At 56.4% G+C, this 19,835-nt stretch overlaps 2 protein-coding genes across 9 annotated transcripts in view; both read left to right on the forward strand.

Moving 5' to 3' along the window:
• Positions 1-8,561, forward strand: part of L1CAM (L1 cell adhesion molecule) — a 32,857-nt gene extending 24,296 nt beyond the window's left edge. For 4 of the 7 annotated variants that reach the window (XM_059733035.1, XM_059733036.1, XM_059733037.1 and 1 more), the window contains 3 exons: positions 4,465-4,593; positions 4,998-5,070; positions 6,974-8,561. In XM_059733035.1, coding sequence (XP_059589018.1) covers positions 4,465-4,593; positions 4,998-5,070; positions 6,974-7,211 — 440 coding nt within the window. In that variant the 3' untranslated portion in view covers positions 7,212-8,561. Of the gene's footprint in view, positions 1-2,304; positions 3,333-4,464; positions 4,594-4,997; positions 5,071-5,775; positions 6,817-6,973 lie in introns of those variants that run through there. The other 3 variants (XM_059733034.1, XM_059733038.1, XM_059733040.1) reach the window with 3 other exon arrangements.
• A 135-nt stretch (positions 8,562-8,696) lies between these two features.
• On the forward strand, positions 8,697-18,720 carry PDZD4 (PDZ domain containing 4). Of its 2 annotated transcripts, XM_006269024.4 has the most exons (8): positions 8,701-10,915; positions 13,091-13,359; positions 13,550-13,640; positions 13,769-13,867; positions 14,171-14,233; positions 14,616-14,717; positions 15,370-15,477; positions 15,743-18,720. In XM_006269024.4, the coding sequence occupies exons 1-8, from the start codon at positions 10,856-10,858 to the stop codon at positions 16,964-16,966; spliced, it is 2,016 nt and encodes a 671-aa protein (XP_006269086.2). In that variant the 5' UTR covers positions 8,701-10,855; the 3' UTR covers positions 16,967-18,720. The 2 variants fall into 2 exon arrangements, with proteins under 2 accessions (XP_019346463.1, XP_006269086.2); XM_019490918.2 differs by lacking the exon at positions 13,769-13,867 and having other exon boundaries at positions 8,697-10,915.
• The last annotated feature ends 1,115 nt before the right edge of the window (positions 18,721-19,835 follow it).

A 19,835-nucleotide genomic window follows, 5' to 3' on the forward strand; every position in this document is an offset into this window, starting at 1 on the left:
AATTTATTACATTAAATTTCATACACCACTGAATAACTTTAACTGAAATACATGCATCTATTTTGTTTTTTTTTTCCCCAATTGTATTTTATATATCACTGTACTAAGATGGTTAATGATACACACTAGTTCAATTCACTTGGAATCCAAAGTATGCTTCTTTAACTTCTTTGTGCAAATACTGATGTGCTAGGTTTATCAACTTTTCCTATAAAACAATGAGTTAATGCAGTTTTTACACACATCCTGTTATGTTGGCGTTATAAACAGTATCTAAATACAAATAAGATTTTCTTTATGGCCTTAAAAAACATTTTATCAGGTTATTTACTAAACACACGTTACTTTTTTTTACTAATGCCATTTTGCTAAACAAGTAAAATTTACAACTTAAAACTTTTACATGAATTGCTGTTTTTTGTTTCAAAGATTAGAACAACTTTCCAGTCCAACTGGATGGAAGTGTTTTGGTCTAGGATCCACAGACATTTTAAATTTTTAGAGAGAATAAGTGTTTATTACATCTTTATGATATTTATATACATTTAAACTTTTGCCAACTTAAAAATAAACTAATCTATTAAATAAACAAAAAACAACACAACAGGACAAACAACATAAAACAGTGTTGCTGCGATGATTAAACCATGGCTTGGGTGAAGAAAAAGCTGTTGATGGCCTCATAGTTCTTTTACTCACCTTTGCTACTAGACTATAGCTTCTGCAAAAGAGAAGATAGAAACACACACCCACACCCACCCCGACCTGCCAAGGAAAACTCCTTGCAGTAAAAAATAGTATTCATATTACACCTTTACAGTGCTGATGTGTACCACGTTTTTATAAACACCTTTTTTTTTTCCTTATTGCCTTAACAAGTTGTTAACACTTTTCTTTCTAAAAGATTTATGCTATTTTTGAAGAGAGAGGGGAGGTTAAAAAAAAACCCTAAAACATTTCTCACCCTCTTTACCAATGAGATTGCAGATATTTATTTCTTGCAGTTTTTCTGCCTTGCAGTACACAAACAGAGTAAACATACAACACTCCTCTTTCTTATTGGATCAGTGATAGAAGTAGTTGTATTTAACTCAAACAGACCACAGCATGACCTCAGGCACTCTGAGATCAGGACTTTTTTTTGTTTGTTTGTTTGTTTTTTAAGCAACTATATCTTTTTCCCTGCTTTAAAGCAGTTATTTTTTAAATTACATTCTTACTCTTGCTTCTACCTGCTCTAGCATTGAAACTCTGTTAATCTCTTATTTTTTCCTTCCTTTCTTTTTAAACACTTTTTACATCTCTCTCTCTCCATAACAGCTGCCTCCCAGCCCATTTTTCTGCTTTCCTCTATTCTTTTTCTTTGGCCTTTACTAAAGGATTTTCAGACGGGGTATGCTCCCTCTAGCCTTTTCCCAATGAAGGGTATCCCATAAGGCAGTGGAAACTAGGGTCTTAAGGGACTCTGTATTTGACCCTGCCCATTCCCCAGGGTGATTGTTATGCAGCATTATGCAGAGACTACCCTGCTACAGGTAGCTCCACCACACTAACCACACCCAGGAGGGTGCAGCTTTAAGTCATACCCAGGACCAAACTTTCTACTCTCCTGCTATGGTCTTCTTTAATTCTTATGGGCACACTTTCTCACTCTTGGGCTTCCTGGCTCCTCCTCAGGCCAGTTGAGATTGCAGGCTCTCAGCTCCGGCACCTCTAACAGTGATCTTTTCTCTGTGCCCCTTCTCTGGACTGCCAGATCACTTGGTCTTTTAGGGCCCAGCAGACCCCTTTCAGATTTCTCTCTCTCTTAGCTCCCCTCTGAGCCCCTGGGCTCATCCAGTTCTAGTCTCTCCTGATCTAACTCCTTCTGGACTCTCTGCCTCACACATATTTTTAGACTGAATCCTTGGATTTCCATGCTTTCACAAACTTTGGCTGGGCTCTGCTGTTTAGCGCCCACTCTTACTTTTTTTCTGTGTTCTGTGAGTCTGTTCTTAAACACTTTTAGAGATCTCTCACTTTTCAGCAGGTCTCTGGATCTAGCAATTTTTTTTTTTCAACTCTGATGCCAATACTTCTCCAGCAGATCTTTCTCTCTAGCAACTCTCTAGAATCCCAACATTTCCTTTTTTTTAGATCTTACCTAACTTTTAGTTTTCCTTTCATTAACAGATCTTAACCATAACCCTTTCTAGGCTACAGGCTTCACAATTCGTTTTCATCAGTGGCCCCTTCTTGCTTTGCTCTCTGTAAACCAATCCAGCCAGCAAATCTTGATGTTTTTTCTCTCTCTCTTTCTTACAGCTGCACACTCTGTGATGGCCTTGACTTCTACAAACCAAAAACAATCTCTGTCTCTCTTCCTTAGAGATGCAGAGTCCAGTAAGCTCCATTCTAGCTCCCTCTAAAAGACCACTGGTGATGAATTGCACACTACATACAATTCCTTCAGAAAAACTTTTCCTACCTTAAAAAGGAACCGTCAAACTATGCCTCTACAGAGAAAAAAGAAAACATGCCTCTGATAAGCTCACTGCTCTTTCCCTACCCAGAGTAACTCAGAGTAATTCTGGGCACTGATCTCTGTTTACTCAGGTGTACCCTGATGTTCCTCAAAACAAGCCATTATACTCCTGTAACAATTTCCATCTTTTCTAGGCCCTTCACTGTTCCTTGAGGGGACACACACACACACACACCAAGTTTCCCCTCACTTTTAATCACAAATTCTCTGCCACTGCCTGAGCAGATGTCCAGCAACATACCTTGTTCTTTCTGTGCTACCAGCTGAACCTGTTTTTTATTATTCTTGGCACACAGGATCCAAAAGTATCTGTCTTACATTTCTTTAAATGTTTTTGATCTCTTTGAAGCTCCACTGCTTGCATAACACTTTACTTTGCCATAACTTGCACGTGTAACTTACACCTTACAAACTTCACAGAAAACACACAACTGCTCTTGTAACTATCCATAAAACCTAACCCTTCCCAAGGACCCTGTCATTTACACAGCCTTTCCAGCAGAGAGATGACTTTCTCTGCACTCTCTTAGCTTCCTATTGCAAACATAATGGGAGGTTCTTACTTAATCCCAAACTGACCACAGCATGTACTCATGCCCACTACTCTGCCTGACCCAGACAAACAAAGTTTTCTGGTCAGCAGTAATAAACCATCTCTCCTGCACAAAACTTAAAACCCTAGTCATAATTACCATACAACTTTACCTTACTACAAAATTTTAGCTAACCCCTTTAAAATGCCTCCTAACAGTTAGTTAGACAGAAGAACAAATTTTTAGTAGCTTTCTATAAAAGCCACATTGCTGCAGCCTTCTTTTTCATGGAGTGTGGTGGTATATTATATCTCTACATATAGTTCTTAAATTTGTCTTCTAAGTCTGCAATGGTATGTGCATCAGATACTGCCTGCTTGGTCCAAGGACTATGTCCAAACCGCTGCAGCACTTGTTTTAAAAGACCCATATCTGCAGATATGCAGGCAGGGGATCTTTGACATCTTTTACATCTGCCTTACTCTTCGCTGTCTTTTTTTGAATATCATAACTTCCGTCTTCTATATTTTTCTTACTACTTTAAGTTAGTTACAGTGTGTTAATACCCAAATCCAGTATACTAGTCCATACAACATGCCAAAAAGTCCAATTTCCAAGATAACCAAGTCTGAAAACAAAACTCAAAACCATAGCAATGGACCCCTATCTTATAGGTGGTCCAGACTATCCTAGTAGTCCATAACCCACAAAGTGAGCTTCTTAATTATCCACAACCCACAAAGTGAGCTTTCCAAGTTAAACAATTTGTTCAAGTATCCAAGTATTCCTCTGTTCTTCTAAGTGGCTGGTCTAAGCCAAGATCACTATACCTGGCACTTCTACCACTGTGCGGTGTGCACACCTTCAGATAGACAAACACATATACAGACAAGACTTACTATACAAATAACATGCAACGGATCAATAACCGCAACATAGAACCTTATTCACCCCCACATGCATTCTCCACCAAAATGTTCATGCTACAGCTGCGTCCCACCCCAAAGCCAGCTGCACTGCATAATACTCCACCCAGCTCTTCAGCAGAGCCAGTCACACAGCATATTATACTTAGCTGTATACCATCCTAGAGCCAGCTGCTAGGTGTTATACCCAGCCACTCCAGAGCCAGCTGCATGATGTCAGACCAAGCCCAGGTCCCCTCCCAGAGCCAGCTACAGTGCGTTTATACCCACCTGATGCCCCCCAGAGCCAGCTGCCAGGTATTATACCCAGCCATGTCCCACCCCAGAACTTACTTGAATATGTTATACCCAGGCTCATTCATCTCCAGAGCCAGCCTCCTAGTGTTATATCCAGCCCAGCTCCCCTGCATCCTTGCATGAAGCAGGTGATTTGATGGGCCTTGCTCTAACCCACTCAATCTTTCCTGTCCCTTCCCCCCAGCAGTGATTCTCGTTCAGTCTGTGACCTCCCAGGGCTGGTTCATTGGCTTCGTTAGCGCCATTGTCCTGCTGCTGCTTGTCCTGCTTGGTCTCTGCCTCGTTAAGCGCAGCAAGGGGGGCAAGTACTCGGGTGAGACCCTTCCCCAGATGCATGGGTTCCCTGGGAGGGGAGTGAGGGCTGTGGGGTGCAAGCAGATGGGCTGGGAGCCCATATGCCTGGGTCCTTAGTGGGGGAGGGAGGGCTGGATGCCTGGGTTCTCTAGGATCCTCAGACCACACCATACCTCTGTCTCCCCTGAGCCCCCACATCCACCTAGACTTCCCTAGAGCCTCCCAGCCTCACCTAGGACCCCCTGGACTCTGAACCCTCCCTGGACTTCAGCAGAGCCCTTCACACACCCCTGAAGCTCCCCAGAACCCATGAGGGGAAAGGACTCAGATGAGGCCTTCCCAGACCCCCAAAAGCCCTCCCAAATCTAAGCCCTGCTCCCCTTGCCCCCAGACCGAGACTGTAACCCCACCTCCTCCCCACAGTGAAGGACAAGGAAGACACCCAGGGTGATTCTGAGGCACGGCCAATGAAAGACGAGACCTTCGGGGAGTACAGGTGTGGGCAGCCCCCCGGTTTGGGGGGTTGGGAGTACAGGTGTGGGCAGCCCCCCCGGTTTGGGGGTTAGGAGGCTGAGGCAGGGCCTAAGGGGAGAGAGGGTGGGGCCTCATTGGGGTGGGCGGGGCTTGGGTGGGTGTGGGTGGGACCTCATGGGGAGTGGGCAGGGCCTGACTAAGGAGGTGGGGTTTCACTGGAGGGGGTGGGGCTTGGGAGGATACTGGCAGAGCCTGAGTAGGTGGGTGGGACCTGGGAGTGAGCAGGGCCTGAAGAGAGGGGGTGGGGCCTCAGGGTGTAGGAGTGGCATGAACGGGTATATGGGGCCTCAAGGGTTGTAGGTGCAACCTGAGTAACCTTTCCCCAGTACAACCTGGGGAAAGGCCTCAAGGTCTGTGGGTAGAGCCTTACAGCATGTGAGTAGGGCCAGACCTGTGGGTCTTGGGTTCTGGCCTGGATGGATATTGGGAGGTGGGGCCTGAACAGGGGCATGCCCTGAGAGTGGTGGGTGGGGCTAAGGGGATGTGGCATGGCCTGGACATAAGGTGGGGCAGGAGCATGGGTGGCAGCCCTAGGACATGATCAGCAGGCACAGCCCTGAGCTGCCGATGGATGGGGGCAGGACCAGGGAGGAGGTGGGACTTCTGGGGGCATGACTGACTATTTTCCCCCCTCCCACACTAACCCTGACGCTGCTTTGCTAACCAGGTCCCTGGAGAGGTAAGAGGATCCTGGATGCCTGGGTCCCGTGCCAAGTGTGGGGGCTGGGAGACCAGACCCCTGGGTTCTCATGGGGGCGGGGGCTGAGAGCAGAGAATGCTGGGAGCTGTAGTGTGTCTGGACACCTGGGGAAGTGGCAGGGGCTGAGGGGTGAGAGCAAGGGAGTCGGAAGCCCAGATGCCTGGGTTCTCAGGCGGGGGTGTGGGGCTGGGAGTTGTGGGGCTAGGAGCCTGGACTCCTGGGTTCTCCCTCTACCTCTCCCCCTATTGTTCTCTGTGTCTGCTGCCCTGAGCCTGGGGAACGAGAGGGGGCATGTCCTGGATGCCTGAATTCTCTGTGCGCGGGTGTCCTGGTATGCCCCTCCCACTTCTTCCACGCCCACTCCCCATGTCTTTCCAGTGTCACACACGCATGTGTCCCTGAGTTTTGGTGGCACATATGTGCAGGCTGGTGTCACTAGGTGTTCCCTCATGTATATATAGTACGTGCCTGCTCCTGGGACGTGGCTATGCATTCTCTTGCACATGTGCATGTATATTCTGCTGCGTTGCAGGCGTATGCCCCGTCATGTTGCACGCTCCCTCACACATGAATCATATGCTCGTACACACCCACCATGGTCTGACGTGTCATCTACATGGCTTTTGCTTACTTTTGAATGTGTTACATGCTGCTGCACAGGCTTCTACATGTGCATTGTATGTGCTCACACACTTCACACTCGTACCTGTCTTACTCTCAAACATGCGTGTCATATACACGTTATGCTGTTGTGTGCCACATGCTCGTATATTATATGCTATTATACTTGCGTCTCACGTTCATATGTGATGTTCTTGCAAATGCATGTCATGCTCTTGCACATCTCATGTCACACTCATTGCACTTACACACACGTGTCAATCACACATCAGGCTCTCTTTGCACATGCTTTCCCATACATGTCTCATGCTTACATCTGTATGTCTCTCACAGTCGTGCACATGTTGCTCTTGCGCTCACACACACATCCCTCCTGCTCTTGTACTTTCTTCACACTTTCTCACACTTGTGCTGAGCTCTCACACAGGCTGTCATGCTCTTGCACACACTTTGGCGCACACAGCTCCTGCTTGTACCCACACACGCCATGCTCTCACATATACTGTCCAACACATTCCGTGTGACCCCTCTGCCCCCACCGCAGCGACGGCGAGGCAGAGGAGAAGGGCCTGGGCAGCAGTGGGGCATCGCTGAGTGGGGCAGGGCCAGCGCTTGGCAGCGACGACAGCCTGGCCGACTACGGGGGCAGTGGAGATGTGCACTTCGCAGAGGACGGCTCCTTCATCGGGCAGTACAGCGGGCAGGCCCCCCATGAGGCCCCTGCTCCTGATGGCAGCTCTGGGCCCCCCAGCCCTGGCCGCCCCCCACCAGGCCTTGAGTAGGGGGGGCTGGCCCAGCCTTACCCCATCCCTTAGGCTGCACCCCAAGCCTGGCCCACCATCCCCCTTGCCCCGCCTCCCTGCTCTGGCCTGCCCCCACCTCTTTGGCTCCATCCCCAACACGTCTCACACAGTCCCAAGCCCCGCCCACCACAGCTCCCGGTTCCACTGGCCTGCCCTCACCTTTTGCTTGACCCTCAACCCTCCTAACTCTGCCCACAGCCCTTTAGTCCCACCTCCAGCTACCCTAGCCCTGCCCACCATCTCTTTAGTCCCACCTCCCTGCTCTGACGTATCCTGCCCTTCTTAGCCCTACCCCCAATCTCCCTAGTACCCCCTCAACTCATAGCTCTACCCCCAGTGTCCCCACCTCCAATCCTCTGCTCCTGCCTCAACCCTTTGCCCCACTCACTAGCCCAGCCCTTGCGCTACCCCAGTCCCCGCCCCACCCCCAACCTGTCCAGTCCCCCCTTCAACCTTCATAGATACACCTACAGTACCCGTAACCCCACTCCCTGCGTTCCTTAGCCACACCCCATCCCCTCCTCCCGGACACCTGGGTCCAATACTCACCCCCTCCCCTCCTGATTCCCTTCAGGCTTTGGAGGGGCAGGTGGCGGGCAGCGGGTCTCCACCACGGACCCAGGCCAGACTTGGAGGGGCACAGCCCAGTAACCTGGGTTCTCTCCCGTCCCCCTCCCCACGCACACATTCCCGGGTGCGGAGGGGGGGTCCCCCCATCTATGCGCCTCCCAGTATCTCGGGGCCCTGCCCCCCCCAGCTCAGCTCTGAATGCATTTCTCACGCAGCTGCCTTGATCAGCGCCGGTAACAGCCGAAGACCCCGTCCCCATGGCCTCCCCCAGATCCAAAGCCCCACCCCCAACCGTGGTCCCGCCTCCTGGCCCCAACCAGCTTGTTTTTTTAATACAAAAAAGAAAAAAGACCCAAAAATTGGCATAAGCCCCCAACCTTGCCCCGCTTCGCCACGCCCCAACCCCCTTAGTTTCGCGTTCTCTCCCCCTCGCTGTACATAAGACTCCTTTGTAGCGCCCTGGCCCTGTGGTACTAGCTTAGACATGGTGTTGCGAGTCCCGCCCCGCCGACCAAGGGGTGGGGCCAATGTGGTGCTCCGCCCCCCTCACAGCCCTTTTTTCTGTTTATAGTTAAGGATGCTTTTGACAACCTGCCCTTCCCTTTGTGGAAGCCCCGCCCTCTGGCCCTGTGGAATTTCCGCTCACCCTATTGGCTCTGTCTCACGCGTATCGATCGATGGCTTTTTTTTTAAATATATATATGTACATACGACAACAGAATTATACAAAATAAACCGGGGAAAAAAGAAAACCAAAAACATGGAAAATTAAACTCATTAAAAAAGCCAGGACAGGCAGACTTGGGATTTTCGGTACCCCCAATTACTAGGGGGGCGGGTTGGGGGGGGGAGTATTAGGAGCATTGTGGTACCATCTGCCTTCCCCCAGTTTCTTACGGCGGGGATATTAGAAGCATTGCAGTACCACCTTCACTCCCACCAATTAGCGAGGGCGGATATATTATAAGCATTCAGGTACCACCTCCCCTCTGGACAGTTAAAGCAGGTATATTAGGAGCATTATGGCAGCATCTCCCCTCCTTCAATTTAGGATGGGGGCTATATTAGAAGCGGTATAGTTTTATCTCCCCTCCTCCAATTAGAAGCATTGCGGTACCACTTCTCCTCCCTCCACGTAATTAATGCGGGTATATTACGAGTATTGTGGTACCACCTCCCTCCGATTTACAAAAGGAGTAGCCTCCTGGTACCACCTCTCCTCCAGTTTACGATGCCGGGTATATTAAAAGAATTACTGTACCACCTTTCCTCCCTCCCTCCCATTAACGATGGTGTATTAGGAGTATTACGGCACTATCTCCGCTCTATATTTACAACGGCAGGTATATTAAGAGACCTATGGTACTATCTACCCACCGCCACCTTCAGATGGGGACTATTAGGAGTGTTACGGGGGGGTGGCATAAATTACACATTGCATTCCTCCACATGGTGGTGCGCGGGGCTCCTATCCTAGTAATTGCGGTAGCCTCCCCTTTCCGTAGTGCCGGCCTAATCCCGGATAGTATGGTATTACCCCTCTTCTTCCAAGAGAACGCTATTAGGGGCATTATGGGAGCCGTTCTGCATGGGGATGTTAATTATGGTAGTAGGGGCGCACACAGTTACTATGGGGAGATTTGGGGGAAGAGCCCGGACGCCTGGTTCAGTCTCAGCGCTGTAGGTGGGGGCTTGGACGCCTAGGTCCCATTCTAAGAGGTGGGGGGACCCCGGGCACCTGGGATCATTTCTAGCCCTGTGGGCAGCCACTCGGACGCCTGGGTTCCCTTCTTTTACTGTGATGGCATCCTGGACTCTTGGGTTCCCTTTCTCTAGCCAAAACGGAACCCAGGCGTCTGAGACTTCTCTAAGAGAGGTCTGGAAGCTCAGATGCCTGGGTTTTGTGGGGGGAGCGCTCGGCGGTGACTGAGGCTAAGGCACTGATTGGCGCTGGGCTGACGCAGCGGACAGGCCCCACCCCCTCCAGCCTCACCTGTTCAGAACCAGCCGCATTTCCCGGACCCCCGCCCAGGGAACTCAGGCGTCTGGGCTCCTAGTGTCCCCTGCTCCCACCCGCACACCAGCCCGGACGCCTGGGTTCCCTGCTAAGCCTGTGATGGGGGCTTGGACACCTGAGTTCCCTCCTATAGCTAGCATGGAAAGCCGAACACCTGGGTTCCGTCCCAGCTCTGTGGGTGGAGACTCGGACGACTGGGTTCCAATCTAGGGGAGGTGGGGGGAGCCCGGACACCTGCGGTCCCTCCTACAGCCCTCATGGCTGCTTGGACGCCTGGGTTCCTCTCTAGAGCTGTGACGGGAACCGGGATGCCTGGGTTTTGTCCCAGCGCTGTGGGTGGGGGCTCAGACAGCTGGGTTCCCTCTATAGCTCTCAAGGGAGCTCGGACTCCTGGGTTCTCTCTTACAGCAGCGATGGGAGCCCGGACGCTTGGGTTTAGTCTCAGCGCTGTAGGTGGGGGCTCGGACGCCCAGGTTCCATTCTAAGAGGTGGGGAGACCCCGGCCACCTGGGATCCTTCCCAGCCCTGTGTGCAGCTACTCGGACGCCTGGGTTCCCTCCTCTTGCTGTGATGGCATCCTGGACTCTTGGGTTCCCTTCCTCTGACCGAAACGGAACCCAGGCGCGCGAGACTTGAATTTAGTGCCAAACGGTGGTTGGGGGGAAAAGGTCTCTTCCTCCTCCTCCTCCTCCTCCTCAGTGCCGCCCGCTCCCACCCCCTCATGCATATTCATGAGCCGCCCCCTCCTCCTCCTCCTCCTCCTCCTCCTCTTCCCCCCGCCCGCACCGGAGCCGCCGTCGCCGCCGCCAGAGTCGGAGCTAACCGGACCCCACTGCTGTCTCCGGCAGCTCCCGGTGCCCTCTTCCTGCCCCCCCCTCACCCAGGCTATGCCCCCGGGGGGTTAACCCCCCCCGCTGCCCCCCCCCGCCCTCCCTGTGCTAGGGGGAGCTATGGGGCTGGTGGGGGGGCCAGGGGGTGACCCCCGACCACCCCGCTGAGTCTCTCCCCCCCCAGTATTCCCCTTCTTCTCGGCACCATGGGCTGCAACATGTGCGTGGTGGAGAAGCCGGAGGAGCAGTACAAGGTCATGCTGCAGGTGAGGGGGGCGGGGCTAGGGGGCATGGGGGGGTTGTGGGGGCCTGGAGGGGCGGGGCTAGGGGAGTATGGGGGGCTAGGGGCGGGGCTAAAGGGGAACTAGGGGACATAGGGGTCTATGGGGCGGGGCCTAAGGGGGGCTGGGGGCTGGGACCTAAAGAGATGTAGGGGGCTTGGGGGGTTAAGGACTAGGGGAATATAGGGGCTGGGAGGTGGGGTCTAAGGGGAGTGTAGAGGGCTGGGGGGGGCGGGTTGGGTGACTAAGGCTAGGGTGATATAGGGGCTTGGGGTGGGGGATCTAGTGGGTCTAAGGGGGCAGGGCTGGGGAATATGGGGGCTGGGAGACCCTAGGCAATGCGGCTGGAGGGATATGGGGAATACAGTGGTCTGGGGGCCAGGGCTGGGGGGATAAATGTGGCCGGGGGGGGGGGTGGTTGGGAGTTGGGGCTGAGGTATGTGGAAGTTGAGGGGGTGGGGCATGGGGACTCTGAGGGCAGCATGATGGGGCCGGGGGTCTAGGGGCAGGCCTGGGAGGGCAGTGTGAGGGAGCTGGGGGTCTAGGCGGCAGGGCTGGCAGTATATGGGGGCTGGGAGGACAGTGTGAGGGTCCTAGGGAGCTGAAGGGGTTTGGGTATCTGGGCTAGGGATTATGGGAGGCTGGGTGCATCTGGGGGCCCCCAGGCAATGGAGCTGGGAGGATATGGTGGTCAAGGGGGCAGGGCTAAGGGGTAATATAGGATTTGGGGTTCCAGAGCTGGGGCTGGAGGGATATGGAGGGATGGGAGGGCAGTCTGAGGGGTTTAGGGGGGCTGGAGGGAGCTGGGGGTCTGGGGGACCCCAGGTCAGGGGCTAGGTGGATATGGGGGTCTGGGGGTCCCCTGAGTCAGGACTGGAAGGATATGGGAGGCTGGGAGACAGCATGAGGGGCCTGGTGGGTCTATGGGGAGATTGGGGGTGGGGCTGAGGGGGGCTATGCTGGGGCCTGGGAGGGGCTTAAGGGGAATTTGGGGGGCTGGCTGGGACCCGGGGGTGGGGGGCACTGGGAGACCCCTGGGGGCAGGGCTTGGGGGATATAGGGGGCTGCAGGTAGGGAGTGAGGGGCACTGTGGTGGTGGGGATGGACTGAGCCCCCTCCCTCATCCATCACTCCTCTCCTGCCTGTATCAATGGTCCCAGTTTCCATGGCAACCATGGCTGCGGCAACGGGGAGAGATGGAGGGAGAGAGACAATGGGATGGGGACTTCTCCCACCCTACACACGTGTGTGCATGCATGCGGCTGGGATGCCTGCATTCTCTGCGAGCGGGGAGAGGGGAGATCTCAGTGCCCTGGTGCCTGCCATGTGAATCTGGGGGGTGTGGCAACATATGTGCCCCCCATTCACCAGGCAGTGCAAGCATCTTGCATAGGTCACTGACCCCATGAGGGAGTCTATGGAACCTGTCTGGGGTCAGGATCTGTATTGGGGTCCCAGAGGTCAGCTTGGGGGGGGGAGGTTTGGGGGGTGTCCCTGCTGGGAAGGTTCCAGGCTTCAAGTTATGGGTCTGGGGGGCCTAGTTTGGGGATCACCAGCTGCAAATTTGGAAAGTCCAAAGGGGGCTGGGGGCTTGAGGGGTTCTAGGCTTAGTATTTAGGAGTCCTGGGGGGCTGGTTTGAGGGTTCCAGCTGGGATTTGGGGGGTCACAGTGGGGGGATCCCAGACTGTGCATCATGGATCCGGGGGGGCACTTTGAGGTTCCCAGGCTGGGAATTTGAATGGCCGGTTTGGGGGAGCTCTGATTCTCGGGGTCCCTGTGGGGCTGACTAAGTGGGTCCTATGGGGCATGGGGCTATAGATTTAGTATTTGTGGGTCCTCAGGGGCTGGATTGGGGTCCCTGGCTGGATTGGGGTCCCTGGCTGGGAATCTGGGGGTTTAGGTGTGTTCTGAAGCAATCCCAGGCTGCAAACTCTGGGAGGGGCCCTTGGCTTAGTGTTTGAGTGGCTCTGCGGCATCACAGACTGCAAATGGGGGGGGGGGGGTTATGGGGGGGGTCCCAGGCTCAGAAATAGGGGCTCCCAGGAGGCCAGATTGGGGGTCTCTGGTGGGGGGGTCCCAGGCTGGGGGTATGCCTCTGACCCCTCCCCCCGCCCCGCCCCCCCCCCCCCCCCCCCCGCTTTCCCCCTATTTTCTCCCAGGTGCATGGCAAGGAGCTGTCGGGACCAGGGCTGGAGGTGCTGCGAGGGGCCAAGGAACCACTGGTGATCCAGGTGCTGAGGCGAAGCCCACGGGAGACTCGGGGGCGGCCAGGTTCTGGGCTGCCTCCCCCGACCCCTCCAGTCCTGGCTCTGCCCCCCACAGCACCCCTGCCTCTGCCCCCCGGTCCTGGCCTTGTGGATAGCGGGACCCAGACAGACATTAGCTTTGAGCGGCTGCTGGCACGGGGCTGGCGCCCACCCCCTGACATGTGAGTCAGACCCTCCATAGCCCTATGGTGCACCTCACTCCCGATCTGCAGACCCGTATATGGGTGCCCCTTCTTCCTGACCTGTCTCCTCCACAGTGATGCCCCTCACTCCTAACCTGCAACCCCCCATACCTGGACACCTGAGTGCTTCCCCCCACTTGCTCCTGACTTCTGTGCTTTGGCCTTCCAGCACCTCCCTCGGGCATGAGTACTACGACCCTGTGGAGTTAATGGAAGGCGTGGTCCCGGAGACAGAGCGTACAGAGGAGCTGGAATATGAGGTAGGGGGCCAGACACCTGGGCTCTCTGGGTAGAGGAGAGCTGTAGGGTGAAAGCGGGGGTGGGGATGGAGAAACCCAGAGGCCTGGGTTCTCCACCCCCCCCCCTTGACTCTGCCTCCTGCCGGCAGGAGGTGGAGCTCTACAAGCCGAGTCACAGGGACAAGCTGGGGCTCATGGTCTGTTACCGCACCGACGACGAGGATGACGTGGGCATCTATGTGGGAGAGGTGGGGGCGGGGCCAGGTCTAAGGGGCAGGGGCCTGATCTTGGGAGGTGGGACACTGTGGTTGGGGTGTGTGGGTGGAACGGGAAGTGTAAGAAGTTGGGGTGTTGCCCCAGGCTTGGGGCAGGGTTTAGTCCCAGGCCTCACCTACTGTGATGGTGGGGTGGGGTTGGCAATGGGGTGTGGCATTAGTTTGAGGGCATAGCCTGGGGGAGGGGGGGAACTGTGGGTGGGATTGGGTGGAGGTGGGGCCAGGGCACTGGGGTAGCGGCTTTGGAGTCCCCTTAACCTTTTGCCCTCGCTCCAGGTGAATCCCAATAGCATTGCAGCCAGGGATGGACGTATCCGTGAAGGAGATCGCATTGTCCAGGTGATGGGGACGGGGCCTGGCCATGGGACAGCCCAGGGGTGGAACAGTGCAGCAGAAGCAGGGCATCAGGGTTCTATTGGTCTTTGGGGAGTGTGCTGTGAGGGCGGGGCCTGTCTGTTGGGGACTAGCCTATGGGGAAAGTCCATGGGGTGGGTGAGGCCTAGCTGCTAGGGGCAGGGCTTGACTTCTGGGAGTCCTAGGGGCAAGGTGGTGCTGTGGCTCTGACTGGGGTGGGGCTTGCCTTCAGGGGTGCTGTGCCTGGCCCCAGGGTTGGACTATTGTGGCCTACTGTGGCATGGCCCAGCTCCTAGTGGAAGGGCTAGGGTGGAGGATGTCTCCCAGGCCTGACTCCCCCACTCCTTCCCCATTGTGGCTCCTGCAGATCAATGGGGTGGAGGTCCATGACCGGGAGGAGGCTGTGGCTATCCTGACCCACGAGCAGCGAACCAACATTTCCCTGCTGCTGGCGCGGCCTGAGGCTGAGGTAAGAGCCTCCTAGGATTGTCTGCTGGGGCTGAGACCCCCTGGAGAGGGAGCTGGGGAGAGGGTAGGGAAGGGAATTGAGGGTTGGGGCAACTGGGGAAAGGGAGAAGGGTTTTGGGGGGCCCTTGGGGACAAGGGAGGGGTGGGAGAAGGGTTTTGGTGGCTCCCAGGTGACTGGGGGGCATGGAGGGTATGGTTTCAGGGGCTCCTGGGGTGGGCAAGGTAGGAGATATGGGGATGGGGGAAGGGATTAGAGGGTCCTGGGGTGGCTCCAGGGCAAGGGAGGGGGTAGGGGATAAGAACTGTGGCGCCTTTGGATGGCTGGGGGGCATGGGGAAAGTATTTAGGGGTATCCTGACATGGCTGGGGCTCTGAGGCAATTGGAGACCCCAAGGAGAGCTTGGGGACAGGAATAGGGGTAGGGTTGGGGGGGGAGGGGACAAGAAGAGATAGGGAAAGGCTTTAGGGGATCCCAGGCTGGCTGGGCAAATGGGTTAAGAGATTGGAGCTGGCTGTGGGGGGGAAGGGATTGGGGTAGTGGAGGGCTGAGGAAAATGTGCTAGGGGATTGGGAAGCCCGGGGGGGGGGAGGGGGGCGTGACAGCAAAGGGGGGCCCCACTGGGGAGGGGCTGGCTCTTAACTCTCCACCCCAGCTGTCAAAGCACTGGAAGGACAGTGACCGCGAAGATTTCCTTGATGACTTCGGCTCTGACCCCGAGGATGAGGCACGACCCCGACCCCCCCGTGCTGCCCCAGGCCAGGTGAGATGAGGGGGGGCCCATCAGGGGTGGGGCTGGGAGCCTACATGCCTAGGTTCTCTTTCCTAACACCCCCCATATCTGCTGTGGGTTGGAGCTGGGGGTCGTGGACAGCTGAGTTCCCCCTCACAATCCCCTCTCGGGTGTAGGTGCCTGGGCCCCAGCCACACCCTGGGTTGTCTTCTGCTCCCGAGCCACGGTACTGTAGCGGGGGGCCTAGACACCTGGGTCTTCTCCCCACCAGCCTCCTTCTCTCCCTCCCCCACAGCCCCAAATGGCCACCCCAGCCCTGCCACTGCCCCCCCCTGCAGCCCCTCCGGCCTTGGGGGAGCCAGACAGTGGGGTTGGCCGCACAGATGAGAGCACCCGCAATGAGGAGAGTTCGGAGCATGACTTGCTAGGTGATGAGCCCCCCAGCGGCACTGGCACCCCAGCCCTGCAGCGCCGTGGTGAGCCCCTCCCAGATGCTGTGGTCCCTCCACCTAGCCCCCCAGCCACCCCAGGCCTCACCCCGGAGGAGGCTGAAAGATATCGTGAGCTTCTGGAGCTACGGGGGCACCTCCAGAATGGCAACCAGGGTCCCCCCCTTTACCGGGGGGTGCCAGGGGGCCTGGATGTCAACCGCAATGAGGTAGCTTTGCTGGAGGAGGAGCTGCGGCACCTGGAATTCAAGTGCCGCAACATTCTCCGTGCCCAAAAGATGCAGCAGTTGCGGGAGCGGTGCCTCAAGGCCTGGCTATTGGAAGATGGGGGGCCAGGGGGCTATGAAGTCTCCCTAGGCGGCCCCCCCCATGCCTTGGCTGATATCACGGAGCTCCCTGAAAGCGCCTATAACACAGGTGAGAGCTGCCGCAGCACCCCTCAGCTGGAGAGCCCACTCCGCCAGCCCCCCATGGGCAACCTCAACCGGCCTCCAGGTCCCCCAAAAACTCGGCGCCCTAGTGAGGCCCGTCCAACCAAGCGTAGCCCCCGGGAAGCTTCACCCAGTCGTCTAGGCCGCAAGGACAACATGGCTGTTGTTGCTTCAGCACCGCCAGGCCTAGTGCCTCTGTGTGCCAGCGAAGCCTTGCCAGGAGTAGGCCGGGGTGGGGAATGGCGGGGCAAAGGTGCCAAGAGGCCTGTGAGAGACCGGCTTCTCAAGGCACGGGCCTTGAAGATCAGGGAGGAAAGAAGCGGGATGACAACCGATGACGATGCCATGAGCGAGCTGAAGTTGGGCCGCTACTGGAGCCGAGAAGAACGCAAGCAGCACCTGGCCCGAGCCCGGGAGCAGCGCCGGCGCCGTGAGCTGATGCTCCAGAGCCGGCTGGAAGCAGCAGGGGCATCCCCCGAGACCTCAGCCGTGGCCCTGGGCCACCGCAAGACACTGAGGAAGCGGAGCCGCCGCATCCTCGACAACTGGCTGACCATCCAGGAGATGCTGGCCCATGGCAGCCGTGGGGCCGACGGCCGGCGGCTCTACAACCCCCTGCTCTCTGTCACTACTGTCTGAGGGGGAGTTCCACCCCCCGCCTCCACCTCCCACAAGGCCTGTTGCCCTGGCAAGGCTGGCCCCGCTGAGCTTGTGGCTGTGGGAGGCTTTGCCAGGCTTAGTCAGCCACAAGGACAAAATGGCCACCATTGCTTTTGCAGTACTGACCTTTGGTCTAAGTCTAGGGCCAAGGGTGGCTTTGCCAAGAAGAATAGGCCACAGGGGTGACATGGCTGCTGTTGCCCTGGCGATGCCCACCCCAGCCAAGCAAGGGCCTGGGAGGCTTTGCTGGGCCGAGCAAGCTGTGCGGGCAATGTGGCTGCTATTGGTCTGGCACTTCCTGCCCTAGCCCGGCGTGGGGAAGGTTCACTAGGTTCAGTAGGCCACAGGGACAATATAGCCACTGTCACCCTTCCCTGCTGGGTCTGGAGGGGTTTTGCCAAGAAAAGTAGGCAGCAGGGGCAAAGTGACCAAGACTGTGCCTGGGGAGGCTTTGTAGCCACTGTCAACCTGGTGCTGCCTGGCCTGGGCCCTGTAGAGGCGTTACCAGGCCAAGCAAACCACACTGACACCATGGCTAGGCTACCAGTACCCCAGACTTTCAGGTGGAACAAGCGCCTGAAAGAACCCAGATGTCTGGGTTCCTTTCTCCCAAGACCATGTACAGGGACGCACCCCCCGCATTGGAAAGGTCCTGAAATGAATTGGAGGGAGGGGGGGGACTAGCTGAAAGTGCCCCCCCCCCCCAAGGGGGAGGAGGTGTGCCACAGAACTGGGGGCTGGCTTTAGGAGGGGGTTGAACGAATGGAAGAGCCTGTAAGGAGATGCTGGAAAAAGGGGTCCCCATGAGCAGAACCCTGACATCCATCCAGTGGGGATACCCCTCCCTCCAAGAAGCCAGGCCCCCCTGCTTGCAGCTGCCCCCAGCCTATGGACAATGGTGGGAGGGCTAGGATTACCTGCCCCCCCCCAGCACAAGGACAGGCGGGGGGGGGGGGGGGGGGATCTCCCCTGCGGGGCTTGCTTGTGTCTGTGATTGTGGGTGTTTGTGGTTTGCCATCTGTATCTCTTGGGAAAGGGGAGTAACCTAGGTGCCTAAGGCTTCCCTACCTCCTTCCCTGCCTCCAACCTCCCCCTTCCCTCAGTGGCCAGGGGCCCCAGGTGCTTAGAACCTTCCCCTCCCCCAGAGCACAGAGAACCTAGGCATTCAGGTTCCCCCAATGCTCATCCCTATCAGATACCCCCCCCTCCCCCAGCCAATACCTAGGGAACCTAGGGCACACCCTGCTCCCTCCCAAGTTCCCTGTAGCCCATGCCAGCAAAGAAGTCTTGTGTCCTTGCCTCACCCACCTTCCATGCTCCCCACCTTTCCAACGTTGAACCTAGGTACCCTAGCTCTCAGCCCTTGCCCCTCTTCCTCTCCCCCCACCCTGGAGGGAACCCAGGCATCTTGGTTCCCCCTGCATACTTCTTCAATGCCCAACGGACCCAGACGACCGGGGTCCCCGCCTCGCCCCGTAGCTCCCCTCCAATGCCCCGAGGAACCCAGGCGTCTTTGCTCCCCGCCCCACCTCCCCCAACCGGAAGGGAACCCAGGCGTCCAGGTCCCCCGCGCCCCTCCTCATTGCTTGTCTCTTCACCCCACGCCCGCCCTCAGCAGGGGGTTCGTTGGTTGTACAGCGCGGTGCGGGTGGGGGCAGGGGAGGTCCTCCCGGACGCCTGGGTCCCGGGGGCGCCGTGAGAATAAAGCGCCGGGTGGTTTTTACTCGTTTCAAGTCGTCGCCTCCGGGTTGTTGCTTTCTTGAGGGGGCGGGTCACCCCCAGAGCCCCCCATCCTCTACCGCTTCCACCCCAGAACCAGCGGCATTGGAGGGGGGGGGGGGAAACCACCTCGGGGCGGGGCTTGGGGGTTAGGCCCACCCACCCAGTCTGGGAGTCAGGCGACTGGGTTTGACTCCGGCCCACCCGGAGCCAGGTAGTGAGGAGCTCCACCCCAGAGCCCGCATTAGTGTGGGAGCAGGAAACGCCCCCGAGTCAGGCTTGGGGTGAAGCCCCTGTCCCAGAAGAGCCCGGACGCCTGTGCTCTTTAATCAATCCAATCAAGATGAAGAAACCAGGAAATGACAGTAATGGTAACTGCGGGCTGGAGGCGGCTGTTCCGGCGGTGCCCCCCACTCCCACCCCACCGCTTTGGGTTATCTTGGCTCCGAGCCGCCCCTACTCCCCTCGCAGAGAACCTAGACGCCCACCCTCTGAACCCCACCCCCATCTGAGGACACTACTTCAAAGAAGCTAGCAGCACTACACCAGAGACATCGCCTCCTTTGCCTTTGCTCTCATTGGTCCTCGTGACTGTCACTCCATGCCCTTCAGGGCTATGATTGGTGCTGAGGGTGAGCGGGCGGGAGAAACCATCACGGGGGGGTCTCCTGCTCAGGATTGGCTCGGCAGACGATGCCGCCTCCTGTCTACTGATTGGCTTCTTGGAGCCCAAGCAAACGCCAATCGAGGGATTCTAGACTGTGACTGGCCGGGATTTGGTCCTGCCTCTTAAACCATGTGATTGGCTGCCTCCACCATGGGGGCGGGACTATGGAGTCTATCATTTGATTGGCTAGAAGTAGGGCTTAACTCTGCAGCCACGCTCGTGACTGGCTAATGCTCAGGATGTAGGCGAAACCAAACCCTCCATGTTGCCCAATAGGAAGCTGAGGCCATGGGTGGGCGGGGCTATCCGGCGCCGATTGATTGGCAGCCAGGCGGAGACGGGACTTCATCTTCCCTCCTGCTTCCCCATTGGCGGAGCTGGAAGCCAGAGGCTCCTGGCCTCTGATTGGCCTAAGGGCCTGTTCAGCGGGGCCAAGTTGGTCTCCGATTTGCCTAGCTTGGC

Source organism: Alligator mississippiensis, chromosome 8 (genome assembly GCF_030867095.1).
Source record: "Alligator mississippiensis isolate rAllMis1 chromosome 8, rAllMis1, whole genome shotgun sequence".
NCBI lineage: Eukaryota > Metazoa > Chordata > Crocodylia > Alligatoridae > Alligator > Alligator mississippiensis.

What these genes read in the sequence shown, in the direction of transcription:
- PDZD4 (XM_006269024.4), top strand. Translation starts at nt 10,856, where the DNA reads ATGGGCTGCAACATGTGCGTGGTGGAGAAGCCGGAGGAGCAGTACAAG. An exon ending in AGTACAAGGTCATGCTGCAG is followed by an intron (nt 10,916 to 13,090) that starts GTGAGGGGGGCG and finishes ATTTTCTCCCAG; the next exon opens with GTGCATGGCAAGGAGCTGTC. An exon ending in TGGGCATCTATGTGGGAGAG is followed by an intron (nt 13,868 to 14,170) that starts GTGGGGGCGGGG and finishes CCCTCGCTCCAG; the next exon opens with GTGAATCCCAATAGCATTGC.